Source organism: Panulirus ornatus, chromosome 32 (assembly GCF_036320965.1).
Source record: "Panulirus ornatus isolate Po-2019 chromosome 32, ASM3632096v1, whole genome shotgun sequence".
NCBI lineage: Eukaryota > Metazoa > Arthropoda > Malacostraca > Decapoda > Palinuridae > Panulirus > Panulirus ornatus.
In genome coordinates, this window is record NC_092255.1 from 2,696,382 (window position 1) to 2,714,901 (window position 18,520).

Sequence of the window (18,520 nt, forward strand, 5' to 3'; positions counted from 1 at the left end):
AATGTAACCTGTTGAATGTGCACATGTCCCTCAGGAAGAAATAATTTTTCAAAACTAAGTAGAAGAGTATCATGACAAGAATGTCGCATAATTGTGGATAGTAAAGTTACAAATTATGTTGAATACTAATGGAAAGTATCTGAATGAGAGATGCATGATCAAGTGGTACTTTATAAAGTAGAACTGTTCTTGAATTGGAACAAGGATAGATTTTAGGACATAGCTTCACAGATCATATGAAGCAAAATAAAGTCATTGCCAGGGAGAGAATATGAAGGATTGAATGAGATGTATTAGAACTTTAAGGATTTTCTGTTTTGCAATTTGTAAACTGAGGTGAGATAATAATGGTTGAGGAAGAGAGGAACAACATAGTGGAATGAGAAGGAATTAAGGGTTAATAGGAAAAGGTTAAGCTTACTATTTTATGATGTAGAATGTTAGCATTAATGAGGACATAATGGTAGATCACAAGAAGAGGATGTGATTATAAAAGATAGACATAATGGTAGATCACAAGAAGAGGATGTGATTATAAAAGATAGAAAAAATGAGGGTGTGATTAATGGTCAGAAGGACTGTATTAGGAATTGGAATGAAAGTGGGTTGAGGTTCATTGAAATAAGGATAAATTACAGTGAAAACTGGAAGTTTTGAAAAATGATTATTATATATATATGAAGCAAAGTAAATAACTATCCAAGGATTTGACATCCATGAGAAGTGATAATTTTTTTGTTGCTATTAAATTTTGATTACCTGTGATTGCCACCTGTCACAAAACACTGTAATCCAAAGAAACTCCTTCGAGCTCAGATTAGGTGGGCTGAGGCCATGCACCATGCATACCATCCCTCTTCCCCTCCATTCATTGCACTTGGGCATGCATAAGCTAAGTGCATCTCTAGAATATATTGTCCAAGTCCTTGACAGGTTTCAGATTATTGGTTCTGAGGCCTCAGGCCCTTCCCTCACCTAAATCTCAGAAAAAGATAAGGTTCATCACATGTATTAATTGGATGTTCATAGAATGTGGGTCTGTAACAGGGTTTTCTAAATGATTAGGCTTTAGGAGAATGGATAAAGTAATGAGAAGATCAGATATAAAGTCTTGGAAAGGGAATGGCTAATAAAGTAAGGGAGTGCTAAAGGTTTATGGATATTATGTTGGGGTGAGGAGGAATACATAATGAAAGAGCAAAAGCAAAGTGAATTGACAGAGGGAATGAGTATGTGATAGTAAGTGTGCAGAAAATTCACAAAGATGAGCACTGAAAAGTTTGGTGATTGTAATTGTGCTTTTTTTTTTTAAGTAAAGACAGCTTTTAAGCTGTCAGATTATATTTCAAACAAATTATTTTACCTTGAATGAAGATGTATATGGCAGATACTAGTGACTCAAAGTTGAAATATTAACATCAGGCCCAGCTGCAGCGTGAGTTGCAGAAGGCCAAAGCCGAGGCCCGGGAAGCCATGGAGACTCGAGATCGCCACATGGAGGACACTCAGGAGCTATCAGAGAATGTTGAGATGCTCACACTTGACAAAGAAATGGCAGAAGAGAAGGCAGAAACTTTGCAACTGGAACTGGACCAAGCAAGAGAAAAAGTTGAGGAGCTCACGTGAGTATTTGTGTTTTACAAAAACAAAATTAATAAGTACATAGATAGATAAATGAATAGGTAGTTAGGAATTCTGATTGTTTTTGTATAGTTTAGTTGTAGATTTAGGATTTCAATTAGGTGGAAAGATATCATGTTACTATCCATGCATACTTAGAACCCAGAGATCTAATTTGCTGTTGTTTTTTATATCTCAAAGAAAAATACCAGGGCTTTCTATTAGATGTTTAGAGAGTTTAGCAGAGAAATTAATCTAACCATAATGTAAGCTTTATATGGCCAGTGTGAATACTCTAACTTCATCTTATCTCATAACATATTTCAATTCTTGAAAAATAAATTCTTTTGTGATGGGGTATCTCTGAAAGAGTCTTCATTTGAATTTTTTAGTATTGGCTACCAGTTGTTGACAAACCATTCAACTCCTTTTGTTTCTTGTCCAAATTTCAGGTTGGATTTGGAGATACTACGTACTGAGATGAGTGGCAGTACTACCCCCGGGGAATCTGGTGCCTCATCCTTGCAGGTCAAACAGCTGGAGCAACAAAACAGCCGCCTCCGTGAAACTCTTGTAAAGTAAGCAATGCTTGGGTTTCTTGTACTGCTTAGGAGACAGTAAAAGATTGTGAAAAGAATATTTCTATGTTATTATGTGGCACATTTTAAGGGCATGATGTGGATATGTGTGTGTGTGTGTGTGTAAAACTTTTGATTCAGCAACACATGAAGCACTCTTGCAAGGCAGTCTTGTTTTGTAAAGGTAGTGAACCCAATTATTTGGAAAACCAGATCAGCATATTATCCACTGTTATACTGCAGCTGCGTTTTATGGATTAGTTGGTTATAGTCCTTGAAAACATTAGCTAACAACTGCAAAAGTTCTCAGAAAGTTGAAAAAGTTTGAGTTTGAGGGCTCTTATATTAATCTCTGTAAGAGTTATCATGGTCTCTATGACCATCAGGGAAACCTCCTGAAATTGAAGGGGTTACTGTTGCATTTACAGAATTGCTTTTTTGCATGTGATATAACTTGCTGTTGCATATTAGGCTCTTGTAAAAACTGGTAGACTTTTGGGCAGTAAGATCAATTTGAATTATCTTTTTTTTTTCAGTAGGAGGGAAATGATTTGTCATACCCCACTCAATACTTGATGTGTCCCCTCAAATGAGATTCCTACTTGCTCTGGGATGGTGGGAATTGTTAGGTCAACATAGTTATCATTTTGTTTTGAAAATGTGATTCAGTTTGCCTCTTTTTTCCGATTTAAGCAAGCATTGAAAAATGAATAAGGTGCCGTACCACATAGCAGTATCACTTTTTTAAATTGCTTTGTTAAGTATTTATAATCATTTTTTTATTGTTACCTTCAGTGCTGTCTTTAAGGACAGTACTTAGTGATCTAGTTGTGGCTTTTCCAAATATTCTGACAAAACTAGTACATGTAATTACCCATTTATACAGTATTAAATCAGTATGAATACTCTCAGATCAAGTAACCTCTGTTTCTCTTTTCTGTACTGTCTCAATTAGATCTTTGTTCTTCTTTAGATTTGGTGACCAGACATAAAAGGTAAAAGTGTTTCTTTTTCTTTGATAGATTTGCATTTCCTCCCTACCATATTATTTTACTGGGACAGCATCACTATGGGCTCTTCTTTCTTTGTGCTTTCATGGTTGCTAGGGATAGACTATATACCCTAAATTATTTTATGGACAGCTGAGTATGATTTCTTTATATTAGTTACTGCTGTTAGGTAGAATGTTAAGATATTGTTCGTAACCATTGACATCCAGTGATAGTAATGGTTACTTAGTTCATTTTCCATTGCACTCATTGTTTTAGACATGAAATCATTTCCTAGGGCATTATAAAACATTTGAAATGCATTAGAAATTAAAGACAATACACCATCTAAATTATATGGGAATATTGTAGTATTTTTATGTATTCCTTTTTTCAGAATGCGTGACTTATCGGCACATGACAAACATGAACTGCAGAGGCTCCAGAAGGATATGGAGACAAAGAAGACAGAATTTATCGAACTAAATCGAGCTAGAGACAAGCTGGCCTCACAAGTTGCCCAGCTGGAGCAGACTATCTCAGACCTTCAGGAGCAGGTTTGTTCTGTTTTATATTATTTTAGAGAAGGGAGAAGGAATTTTATTATATGTCTTCACTATCCCAGAGCAGCAAACTGTAAGGTATATAGTTCCTGATGAGTATGAAGAAAAGACATTAGAATATGTTGTTAGCCATAGATTTTTTTCTCTAATTGCTTTTCTTACTTGTATAATAGCATCAGGAATACATAAACAAGTCATTAGCTGTCCTATATATCTATCTTTCTATCTGTATCTCTGTTGCTTGTTCCAATTGGAACTCCCTCAAAGGGGTGGCCATGGCAATAGAGTCTCCATAGCTAGTGAACTCAAGTACCACTTCTTAGCCTTTAGTGCCTCACCCCTAACAGGTCAGTAGGAGAGGGCAACTCTAGCGTAGTGTTTGATGGGGCTATTACCTGATGTTCCTGCTGACTACTTCTATCTAATGCTCTTTCTAACTACTTCTACCTAAAAATTTCTACCTAATGCCCCTGCCTAAATTTTTTTTTTTTTTTTTCATACTATTCGCCATTTCCCGCATTAGCGAGGTAGCGTTAAGAACAGAGGACTGGGCCTTAGAGGGAATATCCTCACCTGGCCCCCTTCTCTGTTCCTTCTTTTGGAAAATTAAAAAAACGAGAGGGGAGGATTTCCAGCCACCCGCTCCCCCCCCTTTTAGTCGCCGTCTACGACATGCAGGGAATATGTGGGAAGTATTCTTTCTCCCCTATCCCCAGGGATAATATATATATATTATTTTTTAAAGGGGAAGTAAATGTTTATAGTTGTGTTACTGGAGTGATAGTTTTCATACATGGTGTTTTGACAAGAAAATAGTGAAATTGGAGAAAAATGTAGCTTAGACATTGAAGCTTATTGATACAGTGGTTAAATTGATGAGAACTGCTATTGACGTTTGTGTAAATAAATTATACATTTCCTTTTTCCATAGCCAGAGGTTGAACCATTATGTGACATTCATTTTTTCATTCATTTCAAGCTAGAAGTTTCAGTTTTCTAAATTGTTTCTTACATTTTTCATATGTATATATATGTATGTGTGTGTGTGTGTATATGTGCGTATGTATGTGTATGTGTGTGTATGTGTATATGTGTATATATATGTATATTATCCCTGGGGATAGGGGTGAAAGAATACTTCCCACGTATTCCTCGCGTGTCGTAGAAAGCGACTAGAGGGGACGGGAGCGGGGGGCCAGAAATCCTCCCCTCCTTGTATTAACTTTCTAAAATGGGAAACAGAAGAAGGAGTCACGCGGGGAGTGCTCATCCTCCTCGAAGGCTCAGAGTGGGGTGCCTAAATGTGTGTGGATGTAACCAAGATGTGAAAAAAGGAGAGATAGGTAGTATGTTTGAGGAAAGGAACCTGGATGTTTTGGCTCTGAGTGAAACGAAGCTCAAGGGTAAAGGGGAAGAGTGGTTTGGGAATGTCTGGGGAGTAAAGTCAGGGGTTAGTGAGAGGACGAGAGCAAGGGAAGGAGTAGCAGTACTCCTGAAACAGGAGTTGTGGGAGTATGTGATAGAATGTAAGAAAGTAAATTCTCGATTAATATGGGTAAAACTGAAAGTTGATGGAGAGAGGTGGGTGATTATTGGTGCATATGCACCTGGGCATGAGAAGAAAGATCATGAGAGGCAAGTGTTTTGGGAGCAGCTGAATGAGTGTGTTAGTGGTTTTGATGCACGAGACCGGGTTATAGTGATGGGTGATTTGAATGCAAAGGTGAGTAATGTGGCAGTTGAGGGAATAATTGGTATACATGGGGTGTTCAGTGTTGTAAATGGAAATGGTGAAGAGCTTGTAGATTTATGTGCTGAAAAAGGACTGATGATTGGGAATACCTGGTTTAAAAAGCGAGATATACATAAGTATACTTATGTAAGTAGGAGAGATGGCCAGAGAGTGTTATTGGATTACGTGTTAATTGACAGGCGCGCGAAAGAGAGACTTTTGGATGTTAATGTGCTGAGAGGTGCAACTGGAGGGATGTCTGATCATTATCTTGTGGAGGCTAAGGTGAAGATTTGTATGGGTTTTGAGAAAAGAAGAGTGAATGTTGGGGTGAAGAGGGTGGTGAGAGTAAGTGAGCTTGGGAAGGAGACCTGTGTGAGGAAGTACCAGGAGAGACTGAGTACAGAATGGAAAAAGGTGAGAACAATGGAAGTAAGGGGAATGGGGGAGGAATGGGATGTATTTAGGGAATCAGTGATGGATTGCGCAAAAGATACTTGTGGCATGAGAAGAGTGGGAGGTGGGTTGATTAGAAAGGGTAGTGAGTGGTGGGATGAAGAAGTAAGAGTATTAGTGAAAGAGAAGAGAGAGGCATTTGGACGATTTTTGCAGGGAAAAAATGCAATTGAGTGGGAGATGTATAAAAGAAAGAGACAGGAGGTCAAGAGAAAGGTGCAAGAGGTGAAAAAGAGGGCAAATGAGAGTTGGGGTGAGAGAGTATCATTAAATTTTAGGGAGAATAAAAAGATGTTCTGGAAGGAGGTAAATAAAGTGCGTAAGACAAGGGAGCAAATGGGAACTTCAGTGAAGGGCGCAAATGGGGAGGTGATAACAAGTAGTGGTGATGTGAGAAGGAGATGGAGTGAGTATTTTGAAGGTTTGTTGAATGTGTTTGATGATAGAGTGGCAGATATAGGGTGTTTTGGTCGAGGTGGTGTGCAAAGTGAGAGGGTTAGGGAAAATGATTTGGTAAACAGAGAAGAGGTAGTGAAAGCTTTGCGGAAGATGAAAGCCGGCAAGGCAGCAGGTTTGGATGGTATTGCAGTGGAATTTATTAAAAAAGGGGGTGACTGTATTGTTGACTGGTTGTTAAGGTTATTTAATGTATGTATGACTCATGGTGAGGTGCCTGAGGATTGGCGGAATGCGTGCATAGTGCCATTGTACAAAGGCAAAGGGGATAAGAGTGAGTGCTCAAATTACAGAGGTATAAGTTTGTTGAGTATTTCTGGTAAATTATATGGGAGGGTATTGATTGAGAGGGTGAAGGCATGTACAGAGCATCAGATTGGGGAAGAGCAGTGTGGTTTCAGAAGTGGTAGAGGATGTGTGGATCAGGTGTTTGCTTTGAAGAATGTATGTGAGAAATACTTAGAAAAGCAAATGGATTTGTATGTAGCATTTATGGATCTGGAGAAGGCATATGATAGAGTTGATAGAGATGCTCTGTGGAAGGTATTAAGAATATATGGTGTGGGAGGAAAGTTGTTAGAAGCAGTGAAAAGTTTTTATCGAGGATGTAAGGCATGTGTACGTGTAGGAAGAGAGGAAAGTGATTGGTTCTCAGTGAATGTAGGTTTGCGGCAGGGGTGTGTGATGTCTCCATGGTTGTTTAATTTGTTTATGGATGGGGTTGTTAGGGAGGTAAATGCAAGAGTTTTGGAAAGAGGGGCAAGTATGAAGTCTGTTGGGGATGAGAGAGCTTGGGAAGTGAGTCAGTTGTTGTTCGCTGATGATACAGCGCTGGTGGCTGATTCATGTGAGAAACTGCAGAAGCTGGTGACTGAGTTTGGTAAAGTGTGTGGAAGAAGAAAGTTAAGAGTAAATGTGAATAAGACCAAGGTTATTAGGTACAGTAGGTTTGAGGGTCAAGTCAATTGGGAGGTGAGTTTGAATGGAGAAAAACTGGAGGAAGTGAAGTGTTTTAGATATCTGGGAGTGGATCTGGCAGCGGATGGAACCATGGAAGCGGAAGTGGATCATAGGGTGGGGGAGGGGGCGAAAATTCTGGGGGCCGTGAAGAATGTGTGGAAGTCGAGAACATTATCTCGGAAAGCAAAAATGGGTATGTTTGAAGGAATAGTGGTTCCAACAATGTTGTATGGTTGCGAGGCGTGGGCTATGGATAGAGTTGTGCGCAGGAGGATGGATGTGCTGGAAATGAGATGTTTGAGGACAATGTGTGGTGTGAGGTGGTTTGATCGAGTGAGTAACGTAAGGGTAAGAGAGATGTGTGGAAATAAAAAGAGCGTGGTTGAGAGAGCAGAAGAGGGTGTTTTGAAATGGTTTGGGCACATGGAGTGAATGAGTGAGGAAAGATTGACCAAGAGGATATATGTGTCGGAGGTGGAGGGAACGAGGAGAAGAGGGAGACCAAATTGGAGGTGGAAAGATGGAGTGAAAAAGATTTTGTGTGATCGGGGCCTGAACATGCAGGAGGGTGAAAGGAGGGCAAGGAATAGAGTGAATTGGATCGATGTGGTATACCGGGGTTGACGTGCTGTCAGTGGATTGAATCGAGGCATGTGAAGCATCTGGGGTAAACCATGGAAAGCTGTGTAGGTATGTATATTTGCGTGTGTGGACGTATGTATATACATGTGTATGGAGGTGGGTTGGGCCATTTCTTTTGTCTGTTTCCTTGCGCTACCTCGCAAATGCGGGAGACAGCGGCAAAAAAAAAAAATATATATATATATATATATATATATATATATATATATATATATATATATATATATATTTCTTTCTTTCAAACTATTCACCATTTCCCGTATTAGCGAGGTAGCGTTAAGAACAGAGGACTGTTCCTTCTTTTGGAAAATTAAAAAAAAAAACGAGAGGGGAGGATTTCCAGCCCCCCGCTCCCTCCCCTTTTAGTCACCTTCTACGACACGCAGGGAATACGTGGGAAGTATTCTTTCTCCCCTATCCCCAGGGATAATATATATATATGTATATATATATATATATATATATATATATATATATGTATATATATATATCTGTTTTTATCGAGGATGTAAGGCATGTGTACGTGTAGGAAGAGAGGAAAGTGATTGGTTCTCAGTGAATGTAGGTTTGCGGCAGGGGTGTGTGATGTCTCCATGGTTGTTTAATTTGTTTATGGATGGGGTTGTTAGGGAGGTGAATGCAAGAGTTTTGGAAAGAGGGGCAAGTATGAAGTCTGTTGGGGATGAGAGAGCTTGGGAAGTGAGTCAGTTGTTGTTCGCTGATGATACAGCGCTGGTGGCTCATTCATGTGAGAAACTGCAGAAGCTGGTGACTGAGTTTGGTAAAGTGTGTGGAAGAAGAAAGTTAAGAGTAAATGTGAATAAGAGCAAGGTAATTAGGTACAGTAGGTTTGAGGGTCAAGTCAATTGGGAGGTAAGTTTGAATGGAGAAAAACTGGAGGAAGTAAAGTGTTTTAGATATCTGAGAGTGGATCTGGCAGCGGATGGAACCATGGAAGCGGAAGTGGATCATAGGGTGGGGGAGGGGGCGAAAATCCTGGGGGCCTTGAAGAATGTGTGGAAGTCGAGAACATTGTCTCGGAAAGCAAAAATGGGTATGTTTGAAGGAATAGTGGTTCCAACAATGTTGTATGGTTGCGAGGCGTGGGCTATGGATAGAGTTGTGCGCAGGAGGATGGATGTGCTGGAAATGAGATGTATGAGGACAATGTGTGGTGTGAGGTGGTTTGATCGAGTAAGTAACGTAAGGGTAAGAGAGATATGTGGAAATAAAAAGAGCGTGGTTGAGAGAGCAGAAGAGGGTGTTTTGAAATGGTTTGGGCACATGGAGTGAATGAGTGAGGAAAGATTGACCAAGAGGATATATGTGTCGGAGGTGGAGGGAACGAGGAGAAGTGGGAGACCAAATTGGAGGTGGAAAGATGGAGTGAAAAAGATTTTGTGTGATCGGGGCCTGAACATGCAGGAAGGTGAAAGGAGGGCAAGGAATAGAGTGAATTGGATCGATGTGGTATACCGGGGTTGACGTGCTGTCAGTGGATTGAATTAGGGCATGTGAAGCGTCTGGGGTAAACCATGGAAAGCTGTTTAGGTATGTATATTTGCGTGTGTGGACGTATGTATATACATGTGTATGGGGGTGGGTTGGGCCATTTCTTTCGTCTGTTTCCTTGCGCTACCTTGCAAACGCGGGAGACAGCGACAAAGCAAGAAAAAAAAAAATATCTGTTTCCCATTTTAGAAAGTTAAAAAATGCAAGGAGGGGAGGATTTCTGGCCCCCCGCTCCTGTCCCCTCCAGTCGCCCTCCACGACACGCGAGGAATGCGTGGGAAGCATTCTTTCACCCCCATCCCCAGGGACAATATATACACATACACATACATACGCACATATACACAAACACACACATATACATATATATACATATGAAAAATGTAAGAAATAATTTAGAAAACTGAAACTTCTAGCTTGAAATGAAATGAAAAAATGAATGTCACATAATGGCTAAATGTTCCTACCTATTACTTCTGTCTACTTATCCTACCATTTTGCCAAAATGGTAGAGTTATGGAAAATATAGAGTTTTGAAGAATGAGCTGTGTGAATTAAGTGTTGTCAAGTGTTATGTATGACAAGAAGAGATTGCATGTTTGTGGGCAGAATGCCAGTAGTCCACGTTTTAGCGAGGCTGAAAGAAAAGACAACTACCTAGGTCAGAGGAGTTCCACTCGACAACCACTGAACTGCTGGCTCACTAAGCAAGTGTCACTATCCCTCCTGATACCCAAGCAAGTAGTGCTGGTAAAATACCTCCCTGGTCATTAGCTGCCTACCCACTAATACCTACAAGTTCTATATTGCACCAAGACCAGTCTGTCACCCACTGCCAAGTGTCATTGACTGAACCACAGTTTGTCCTTATCATTCACTAGCTAAGAAGTAGCACTGGAGTTCACTAATTATGGAGACTCTGTTGCCGTGGCCACCCCCGTCGAGGGAGTTCCTGAAGGGAACAGGCATTAGAGATATAGATAGATTCATATGCTGTGGTTTGTTCCACATTATTCCAAAGCTATCCTGTGCGTGCCTTTCCACACCATCTTAGATTGAATGTTCAGATCCCAGTATCCTAAAACCTCCTTTACTCCATCCTTCCATCTCCTACTAGATTAGTCAGTCATCACTCATCACTCCATAAGACTAAACCATTTCAGCACATCCTAGTTAACCCTTACAGTCACACCACACTTACCAGAACATCTGTTTTAATGATGTGATTTCTCACACATCATCCTGTACTGCATTCCATTTTATCCACAGTCTTCTAATTCCCAGCACTTCTGCTTTCTTCCTATCTTTTGCTTTAAAGGTCAAAGACAGTGCATCCAGACAACTGTGAGGACTGCTTTAACTACAGTCATAACCATCTTTGCATTTACAGACATTAACTTTTCCTTCCACACACTCCAAAATGTGCCTAGGATCTTAAATCCACACTTCCACCGTATGACTTGCTTCAGCTTTCATGGTTCCATCTGCTGCAGTGTCCACTTTCAAGCACTTAAAATGTCCCACTATTCCCAGGACCTCTTTGATTAATATTACATTCAAGCAGTCCTTTTCCACCTCTTTACTACACCTCATTACTTTTTTTTTTTTCACACTGACATTAACTTTCACCTTTGGCACAGTCCTTCATGTCTCTCATACCTCAAGACTGAAGAGTTTCCCTTTGGACCTTGGCAACAGAGTTGTGCTATCCAGAAACAGCGACTACTTTACCTGCCATGCTACCCCATCTCCAGCATGATAGAAACCTACTTCTCACTCTCATGACAATAGCGTTTCTTCCCCCCTTCACCCTGATTATAATCAGATTCAACGGTCAAAGTGACATCTCACATCCTCAAAGCAATGTGGTGGTACTGGACTCCACATGTAAGTAGTAACACCATGAGCAAAAAGTCACCTTTGGTGAGGCTGTATGTCACAGGGTGGAAAGGAGTATTCTCATCAAAGAATTTCTCATTCCAATTTATTAAAAGGGGTCCTGGGGTTTTATTAGAATTAGATTTATACAGACCCACCTTTACTAGGAACCACTCACCCTTCTTTCCTGTAGGGACACATGCGTAACTTTCCCAGGAACTTATTTGCCCCATGTATCCTAAGCACTTTTCATAAAGTATACTTGTCACCACATCATATTCTTTCTTGATCTCTAAATTAAACCTGCAGGTCTCAGAATTAGATGCTAGTATGGAGAATTGAGGATACCATTTAGATGACAGAATGTAAAGAATTTCAACAGCATATTCTTTCTTGATCTCCAAATTACACCTGCAGGTCTCAGAATTAGATGCTAGTATGGAGAAATTAGGATACCATTTAGATGACAGAATGTAAAGAATTTCAGAAATTAGATTTAGAATTTGAATTAGTTTTGTGTCCTTCGATAAATGTGTGAACCATGATTTTTTCTTAACTGTTTGTGTAGGTTCAGATGTTTTAGTTATCCAAACTATTTTTTGTAATAACAGGTTGATGCTGCCCTGGGAGCAGAGGAGATGGTGGAGACATTGACTGATCGTAATCTGAATCTTGAGGAGAAGGTGACAGAATTGCTGGAGACGGTAGCTGACCTGGAGGCCATCAATGACATGAATGACCAGCTACAAGAGAATGCTCGGGAACTTGAATTAGAGCTGCGTGAAGAACTAGATATGGCTAACAGTAAAATTAGAGAGGTGAGCTCTGACTATTTTTGGGGTGGTCCTTGTAAACTGGTAGGATAGTTATCTCTTGAATCTGATAATGAAGAAAGTACCCATGGTAAGATTTCTGTTGCAATCTAGTGTAAGTAACTAACTAGGCATTTTGAGAAACTTTTTTTAAAACAATAGTTTCTGTCTCTTTAGCAGAAAGTTTAGCACTTTGTTAGACAATTTTTTCCAGATACTGTTCATTTTAATCTCAAATGTTGCAAATGTTAGGCTGACAGTTTAAGGTGGTATTTTCAAAATTAAAGCTTATTTAAGGCTGTAAACAGTAGCCACCTAGGAAAGTACTGTTGTTCCATCTTGGGACTGAAAATGGTGCCCAGAACCACCTAACACCCATTTCATCAAAATTACTGTTCTTATATTCTGTCATATTAGAACTACATTACCAAGCTAGACTTCATATCTCCTCCCTACTTTGTGTGCCTGTTTTCCATTTTGATATCTTCTTTCTTCATACATTTTCTTTTACCTTCCCTGTTGTCATTGTGGATTATGTGTATACTATAGTGATCACTAAATATGTTTTTACACAACTCCAGGACCCCATTTATGGAGTTCCTGTAGCTTAGACACCATTCTACTCCTTTGGAGTGAGAAATTCCATGACAAGATTGTAGCCCTTTCTATGCACTGACTGATACATCATTGCTAAAAGCAACTTCTTTCTTGCATTGTAACTACCTTGGTTACTAAAGGTCTTGACATCAGAAATATTCCATATTTCTGGATATTTTCAGTTTTTCTTTAGTCTTTTTTATATTTTTCATTCAAGGCCTAATCTCAGTCAGGACTTATTTCTGTGATGAAAGCTTTTGACCTGAAACTGGCTCTGATAGCCATCAGATGGTTTCAGTTTCTCATGCTTAAAGATATCTTTCAGATATGTATGTTTTTCATATACTTTTAGCAGAGTTTTAATCCTTGCATGCTTCACTAGCTGTGAAATGTTTGTGGTGTATTACTGTATTTAAAATCTGTGAAACTTTGTTGTAATGTTTAAAACTAGACTTGCTCTGCTGTTATTGGATATGGAATGTGTTGAGCTAGTTATTGCCTCTCAGAACCCTAGACTTTCTTTATGTGTTAGAATATTTGCATATGAAAGTAGGAGGTGATATAAAGCAAGTTAGCTTTTATTTTCGTTGGTGTTTGAAGAGCCCAAGCTCACAACTTGACTTGATACTTTTCTCCCTATTGTTTTGAGCTGTTGCTTTACAGGTGACAAGGGAACGAGAGGCTGCTAATGAAGTAATTGTAGACCAGGATGCAACTATCAAAAAATTCCGTGAGTTGGTTCAAAAGCAGCAGGAGCAGAACTTGGACTTGAGGCATTCCTTGGAGAAAGAGACAAACAAGCCAATTGGTACTCCATCAGAGATTATCGACTTCAAGGTAATTCAGAGTGTGTTAGCATTGTTGAGAATATATAATTGGATAGACAGATGTGTGGTCACTACAAGGAAAAAAGAAGATATGTGTGTTGAATGAGGGTTGGTAATAAGAGTTTAGGTATGGGACCTTCTTGTGCAGATCATATCAGTATTATAAAACAGTTGATTATTTACATAATCACCAGCATGAATACTCATACACATACTTACACTTATGTTTTTCTACTTAAGTGTGTATATATATATATATATATATATATACTTTTTCCAGAAAATGTTCACTGAGACTAAAGCACACAGCAAGGCAATTGACATGGAGTTGCGACGTCTGGAAGTGGCTCAGGCCAACCAACACGTTGCATACCTTACGCAGTACATGCCTGACAACTTTATGACTCGCGGAGGTATGTAGAATCACAGTGGACACACATTATTCTGTGTTGAATTGGTTTGAATTGAGTTAGATAAGCCACCAAATGCAGTGTGTAGATAGATGTAGAGGAGAAGGAAATGGATAACCACTTCATTTTATGTTTTGTCATATTCACACGGTCATATGCCAGGATAGAATGCTGTGGTATTTTTTTTTCTTTTTTTTTGTGTGCATGTCTGTGTGGGTCAGTATTTTTTGATGTATAGGGAACTATGGTTATGGTGCATTACACATGACAGCTAGAGACTGAGTGTGAACAAATGTGGCCTTTTTTGTCTTTTCATGGCACTACCTCGCTGAAGGGGGGATGCTATTTCCTGTGTTGTGGGTAGTGACAGGAATGGATGAACGCAAGCAAGTATGAATATGTACATGTGTATATATGTATATATCTGTGTATGTATATATGCATGTCTGGACATTTATGTATATATATGTGTATCTGAGTGGATTGGCCATTCTTCATCTGTTTCCTGGCGCTACTTCGCTCATGTGGGAAACAGGGTTTAAGTATGATAATGATAAGAAATTTGTATATTCATTTTATACTGAAAGAATGAAAATATATATTGCATATACCCGAAAACATTGTGCTACAGTTGCCTCTGTCAGTATCTTGTTAGGGATAAGGCACTATAGGCTAAGAAGTGACAGTAGAGTTGACTAATTAGGGATATGGTTTTGCCCTGGCCACCCCCTTGTAGAAGTTCTTGAAGAGGACAGACATTAGGAAGAAAGGTAGATAGTAAGTATCTGTATATGCATTATAGGATATTTTGTATTTCAGGTGACCATGATGCAGTGCTGGTGTTGCTGCTTGTGGCTAGAATGATATGGAAGGCAGACATTGTAGTGGGTGGCCTGCGAGATAAGTACCCTGCACCAGAAGTTATTGACCGAAATATGGTTCTTAAGTCTCACTCAGTTGAACAGTATGCCTTCTCATCACGCCTGTTGCAGCTTCTCTACACATTGGAGGTAGGTTTAATAATGTTTGATTTATAGTGTAAAAGTATATGTAACTCTTTGTAAGGCATTATTTGTCTTGTTATTTCTTACTCTTCCTTTTTCCTTTTTTCCCCCTCATAAAAACATTAGTTTGTTTCAGTTATGTATTTCTCAGTACAGTAAGGCATGTGTCCGGGCAGGAAGGGAGGATGCTGAGTGGTCCTTAGTGAAGATTGGTCTGCATCAAGGATATGTGATATCATTGTGGTTGTTTAATTTGTTTATGGATGGGATGATGAGGGATGTAAGGGCCTTAGGTCTAGGGAGAGGCAGGTCTACAGCATATTAGGAATGGGGGTGCATGGGAGTTGTATCTATTGTGTGTTCACAATCAAGAAGTGTAGTTTTTGTGTGCAGGGACAGCATAAGACAGGAAAAGCGTGTTTAGTATTGTATGATAAAGATTCTTCTTTAGTATTAGAGAACTAGGCAGTCATTGCCGTAAGAGAGTTGATTTTTTTTTTTGGTAGATTGGCATCCATTTAATAGTTTCCAAAATGTTGGTTCTGAATGTTGAGGGTGAATGAAGGCCCACACAGCTAGTTCTCATGGAGGGCAATATTCCTTGGTTTTGTCTCAGAGCAGAAATGTTCTTTATTCAAAATATTTTTTCCCTTTTTTTTATGTACGTTGCAAATTGTTTTCCACTTCAGTAAGAGATGGCTCATGTAGTATCTTCACATGTTATACTTACCATCTATTGTTTAATATCTTCCTTGTTAGTTTTCAGTAAGTGTACAACAGTTTTTGAATACTGATTCATTTTCTTTCTCACAGGCACTTCTTCATCAGTACCAGCACATACTTGGAACATGTAGTGTAGAAGTATTCCTCAAGCTTGGAACATTGTATCCTGAGATGGCATCACATGAACGCAATGTAGACTTTTATGTCGACCTCCTCAGGAAAGACCAGGTATTGTTACTACCTGCCTGCAATTAAGATCTGAAATCGGAATGAGGAAATGGTTTGCCAGGGAAATTCGATAGAGTTTCCTTTCTCTTCTTTTACATCCATTTTCATCACTTGTGGCAACCATCATGTTCTTCTCACGTGTACATTGTCAGTCCAGAATTTTCCTGCACTTGTTTGTAACAAAAGCTCACATTTAGAAGGAAAGACAGAATTTGAATGGTAGGAAAAAGAAAACCAAGTAATTATTTGCTTAAGTTAGAATAAGTAGTTTGTGTGATGACCTTATCAAATAAGATGAATATGTTTTGATCTTGATGAAACTGATGTTTTAATTTTGTTTTGTATTTGAAAAGTAATTTTTTTTTTTTTTTTTTTTTTTATACTTTGTCGCTGTCTCCCGCGTTTGCGAGGTAGCGCAAGGAAAAGTAATTAAAGAGATTATATGATTTCTGCCATACTTGAGAGTATTGCATTGTAAATGTGAACACTTTTTTAGAAGTCAAGCAATATGGTGTTCTCCTTGTGTTTGATTTTGTATTCAAGTTATCGACGTAGATTTTATCTTCATTTCTTATGAAACTGGAAATCTCATTTAGATAGATTTACAGGCTGCACAGATGAAACAAAACTTTGATATATCAAAGATAAGTAGCATTCACTCTCCATTATTTGTAGGTTAGAATTTCTTTTTTATTATTTCAGGTGTTATGAATCTTTGTGATAACTGGAAAACATTTTAAGAAGCTCGTGTTAAGATGAAAGTGTGATCATCTACATGTCTTATTTCTGAATTAGCTTATTGAAATGTCCCTTCAGTTTATTTGGTTCTTTATTATTTCTTCCATTGCAGTGGAATTTATTAAAAAAGGGGGTGACTGTATTGTTGACTGGTTGGTAAGGTTATGTAATGTATGTATGACTCATGGTGAGGTGCCTGAGGATTGGCGGAATGCGTGCATAGTGCCATTGTACAAAGGCAAAGGGGATAAGAGTGAGTGCTCAAATTACAGAGGTATAAGTTTGTTGAGTATTCCTGGTAAATTATATGGGAGGGTATTGATTGAGAGGGTGAAGGCATGTACAGAGCATCAGATTGGGGAAGAGCAGTGTGGTTTCAGAAGTGGTAGAGGATGTGTGGATCAGGTGTTTGCTTTGAAGAATGTATGTGAGAAATACTTAGAAAAGCAAATGGATTTGTATGTAGCATTTGTGGATCTGGAGAAGGCATATGATAGAGTTGATAGAGATGCTCTGTGGAAGGTATTAAGAATATATGGTGTGGGAGGAAAGTTGTTAGAAGCAGTGAAAAGTTTTTATCGAGGATGTAAGGCATGTGTACGTGTAGGAAGAGAGGAAAGTGATTGGTTCTCAGTGAATGTAGGTTTGCGGCAGGGGTGTGTGATGTCTCCATGGTTGTTTAATTTGTTTATGGATGGGGTTGTTAGGGAGGTAAATGCAAGAGTTTTGGAAAGAGGGGCAAGTATGAAGTCTGTTGGGGATGAGAGAGCTTGGGAAGTGAGTCAGTTGTTGTTCGCTGATGATACAGCGCTGGTGGCTGATTCATGTGAGAAACTGCAGAAGCTGGTGACTGAGTTTGGTAAAGTGTGTGGAAGAAGAAAGTTAAGAGTAAATGTGAATAAGAGCAAGGTTATTAGGTACAGTAGGGTTGAGGGTCAAGTCAATTGGGAGGTGAGTTTGAATGGAGAAAAACTGGAGGAAGTGAAGTGTTTTAGATATCTGGGAGTGGATCTGGCAGCGGATGGAACCATGGAAGCGGAAGTGGATCATAGGGTGGGGGAGGGGGCGAAAATTCTGGGGGCCTTGAAGAATGTGTGGAAGTCGAGAACATTATCTCGGAAAGCAAAAATGGGTATGTTTGAAGGAATAGTGGTTCCAACAATGTTGTATGGTTGCGAGGCGTGGGCTATGGATAGAGTTGTGCGCAGGAGGATGGATGTGCTGGAAATGAGATGTTTGAGGACAATGTGTGGTGTGAGGTGGTTTGATCGAGTGAGTAACGTAAGGGTAAGAGAGATGTGTGGAAATAAAAAGAGCGTGGTTGAGAGAGCAGAAGAGGGTGTTTTGAAGTGGTTTGGGCACATGGAGAGAATGAGTGAGGAAAGATTGACCAAGAGGATATATGTGTCGGAGGTGGAGGGAACGAGGAGAAGAGGGAGACCAAATTGGAGGTGGAAAGATGGAGTGAAAAAGATTTTGTGTGATCGGGGCCTGAACATGCAGGAGGGTGAAAGGAGGGCAAGGAATAGAGTGAATTGGAGCGATGTGGTATACCGGGGTTGACGTGCTGTCAGTGGATTGAATCAGGGCATGTGAAGCATCTGGGGAAAACCATGGAAGGCTGTGTAGGTGTGTATATTTGCGTGTGTGGACGTATGTATATACATGTGTATGGGGGGGGGGGGTTGGGCCACTCCTTTCGTTTGTTTCCTTGCGCTACCTCGCAAACGCGGGAGACAGCGACAAAGTATTAAAAAAAAAAAAAAAAAAAAAAAAAAAAATTATTTCTTCCATC

The 18,520-nt window shown here is 39.4% G+C and overlaps 1 protein-coding gene across 10 annotated transcripts in view; it reads left to right on the plus strand.

Moving 5' to 3' along the window:
- Nucleotides 1–18,520, plus strand: part of DCTN1-p150 (dynactin subunit 1) — a 128,044-nt gene that overhangs the window by 93,624 nt on the left and 15,900 nt on the right. For all 10 annotated transcript variants that reach the window (XM_071680833.1, XM_071680826.1, XM_071680827.1 and 7 more), the window contains 8 exons: nt 1,423–1,622; nt 2,073–2,198; nt 3,585–3,744; nt 11,998–12,204; nt 13,459–13,632; nt 13,903–14,035; nt 14,852–15,042; nt 15,850–15,987. In XM_071680833.1, the coding sequence (XP_071536934.1) occupies nt 1,423–1,622; nt 2,073–2,198; nt 3,585–3,744; nt 11,998–12,204; nt 13,459–13,632; nt 13,903–14,035; nt 14,852–15,042; nt 15,850–15,987 (1,329 nt within the window). The remainder of the gene's footprint in view (nt 1–1,422; nt 1,623–2,072; nt 2,199–3,584; nt 3,745–11,997; nt 12,205–13,458; nt 13,633–13,902; nt 14,036–14,851; nt 15,043–15,849; nt 15,988–18,520) is intronic.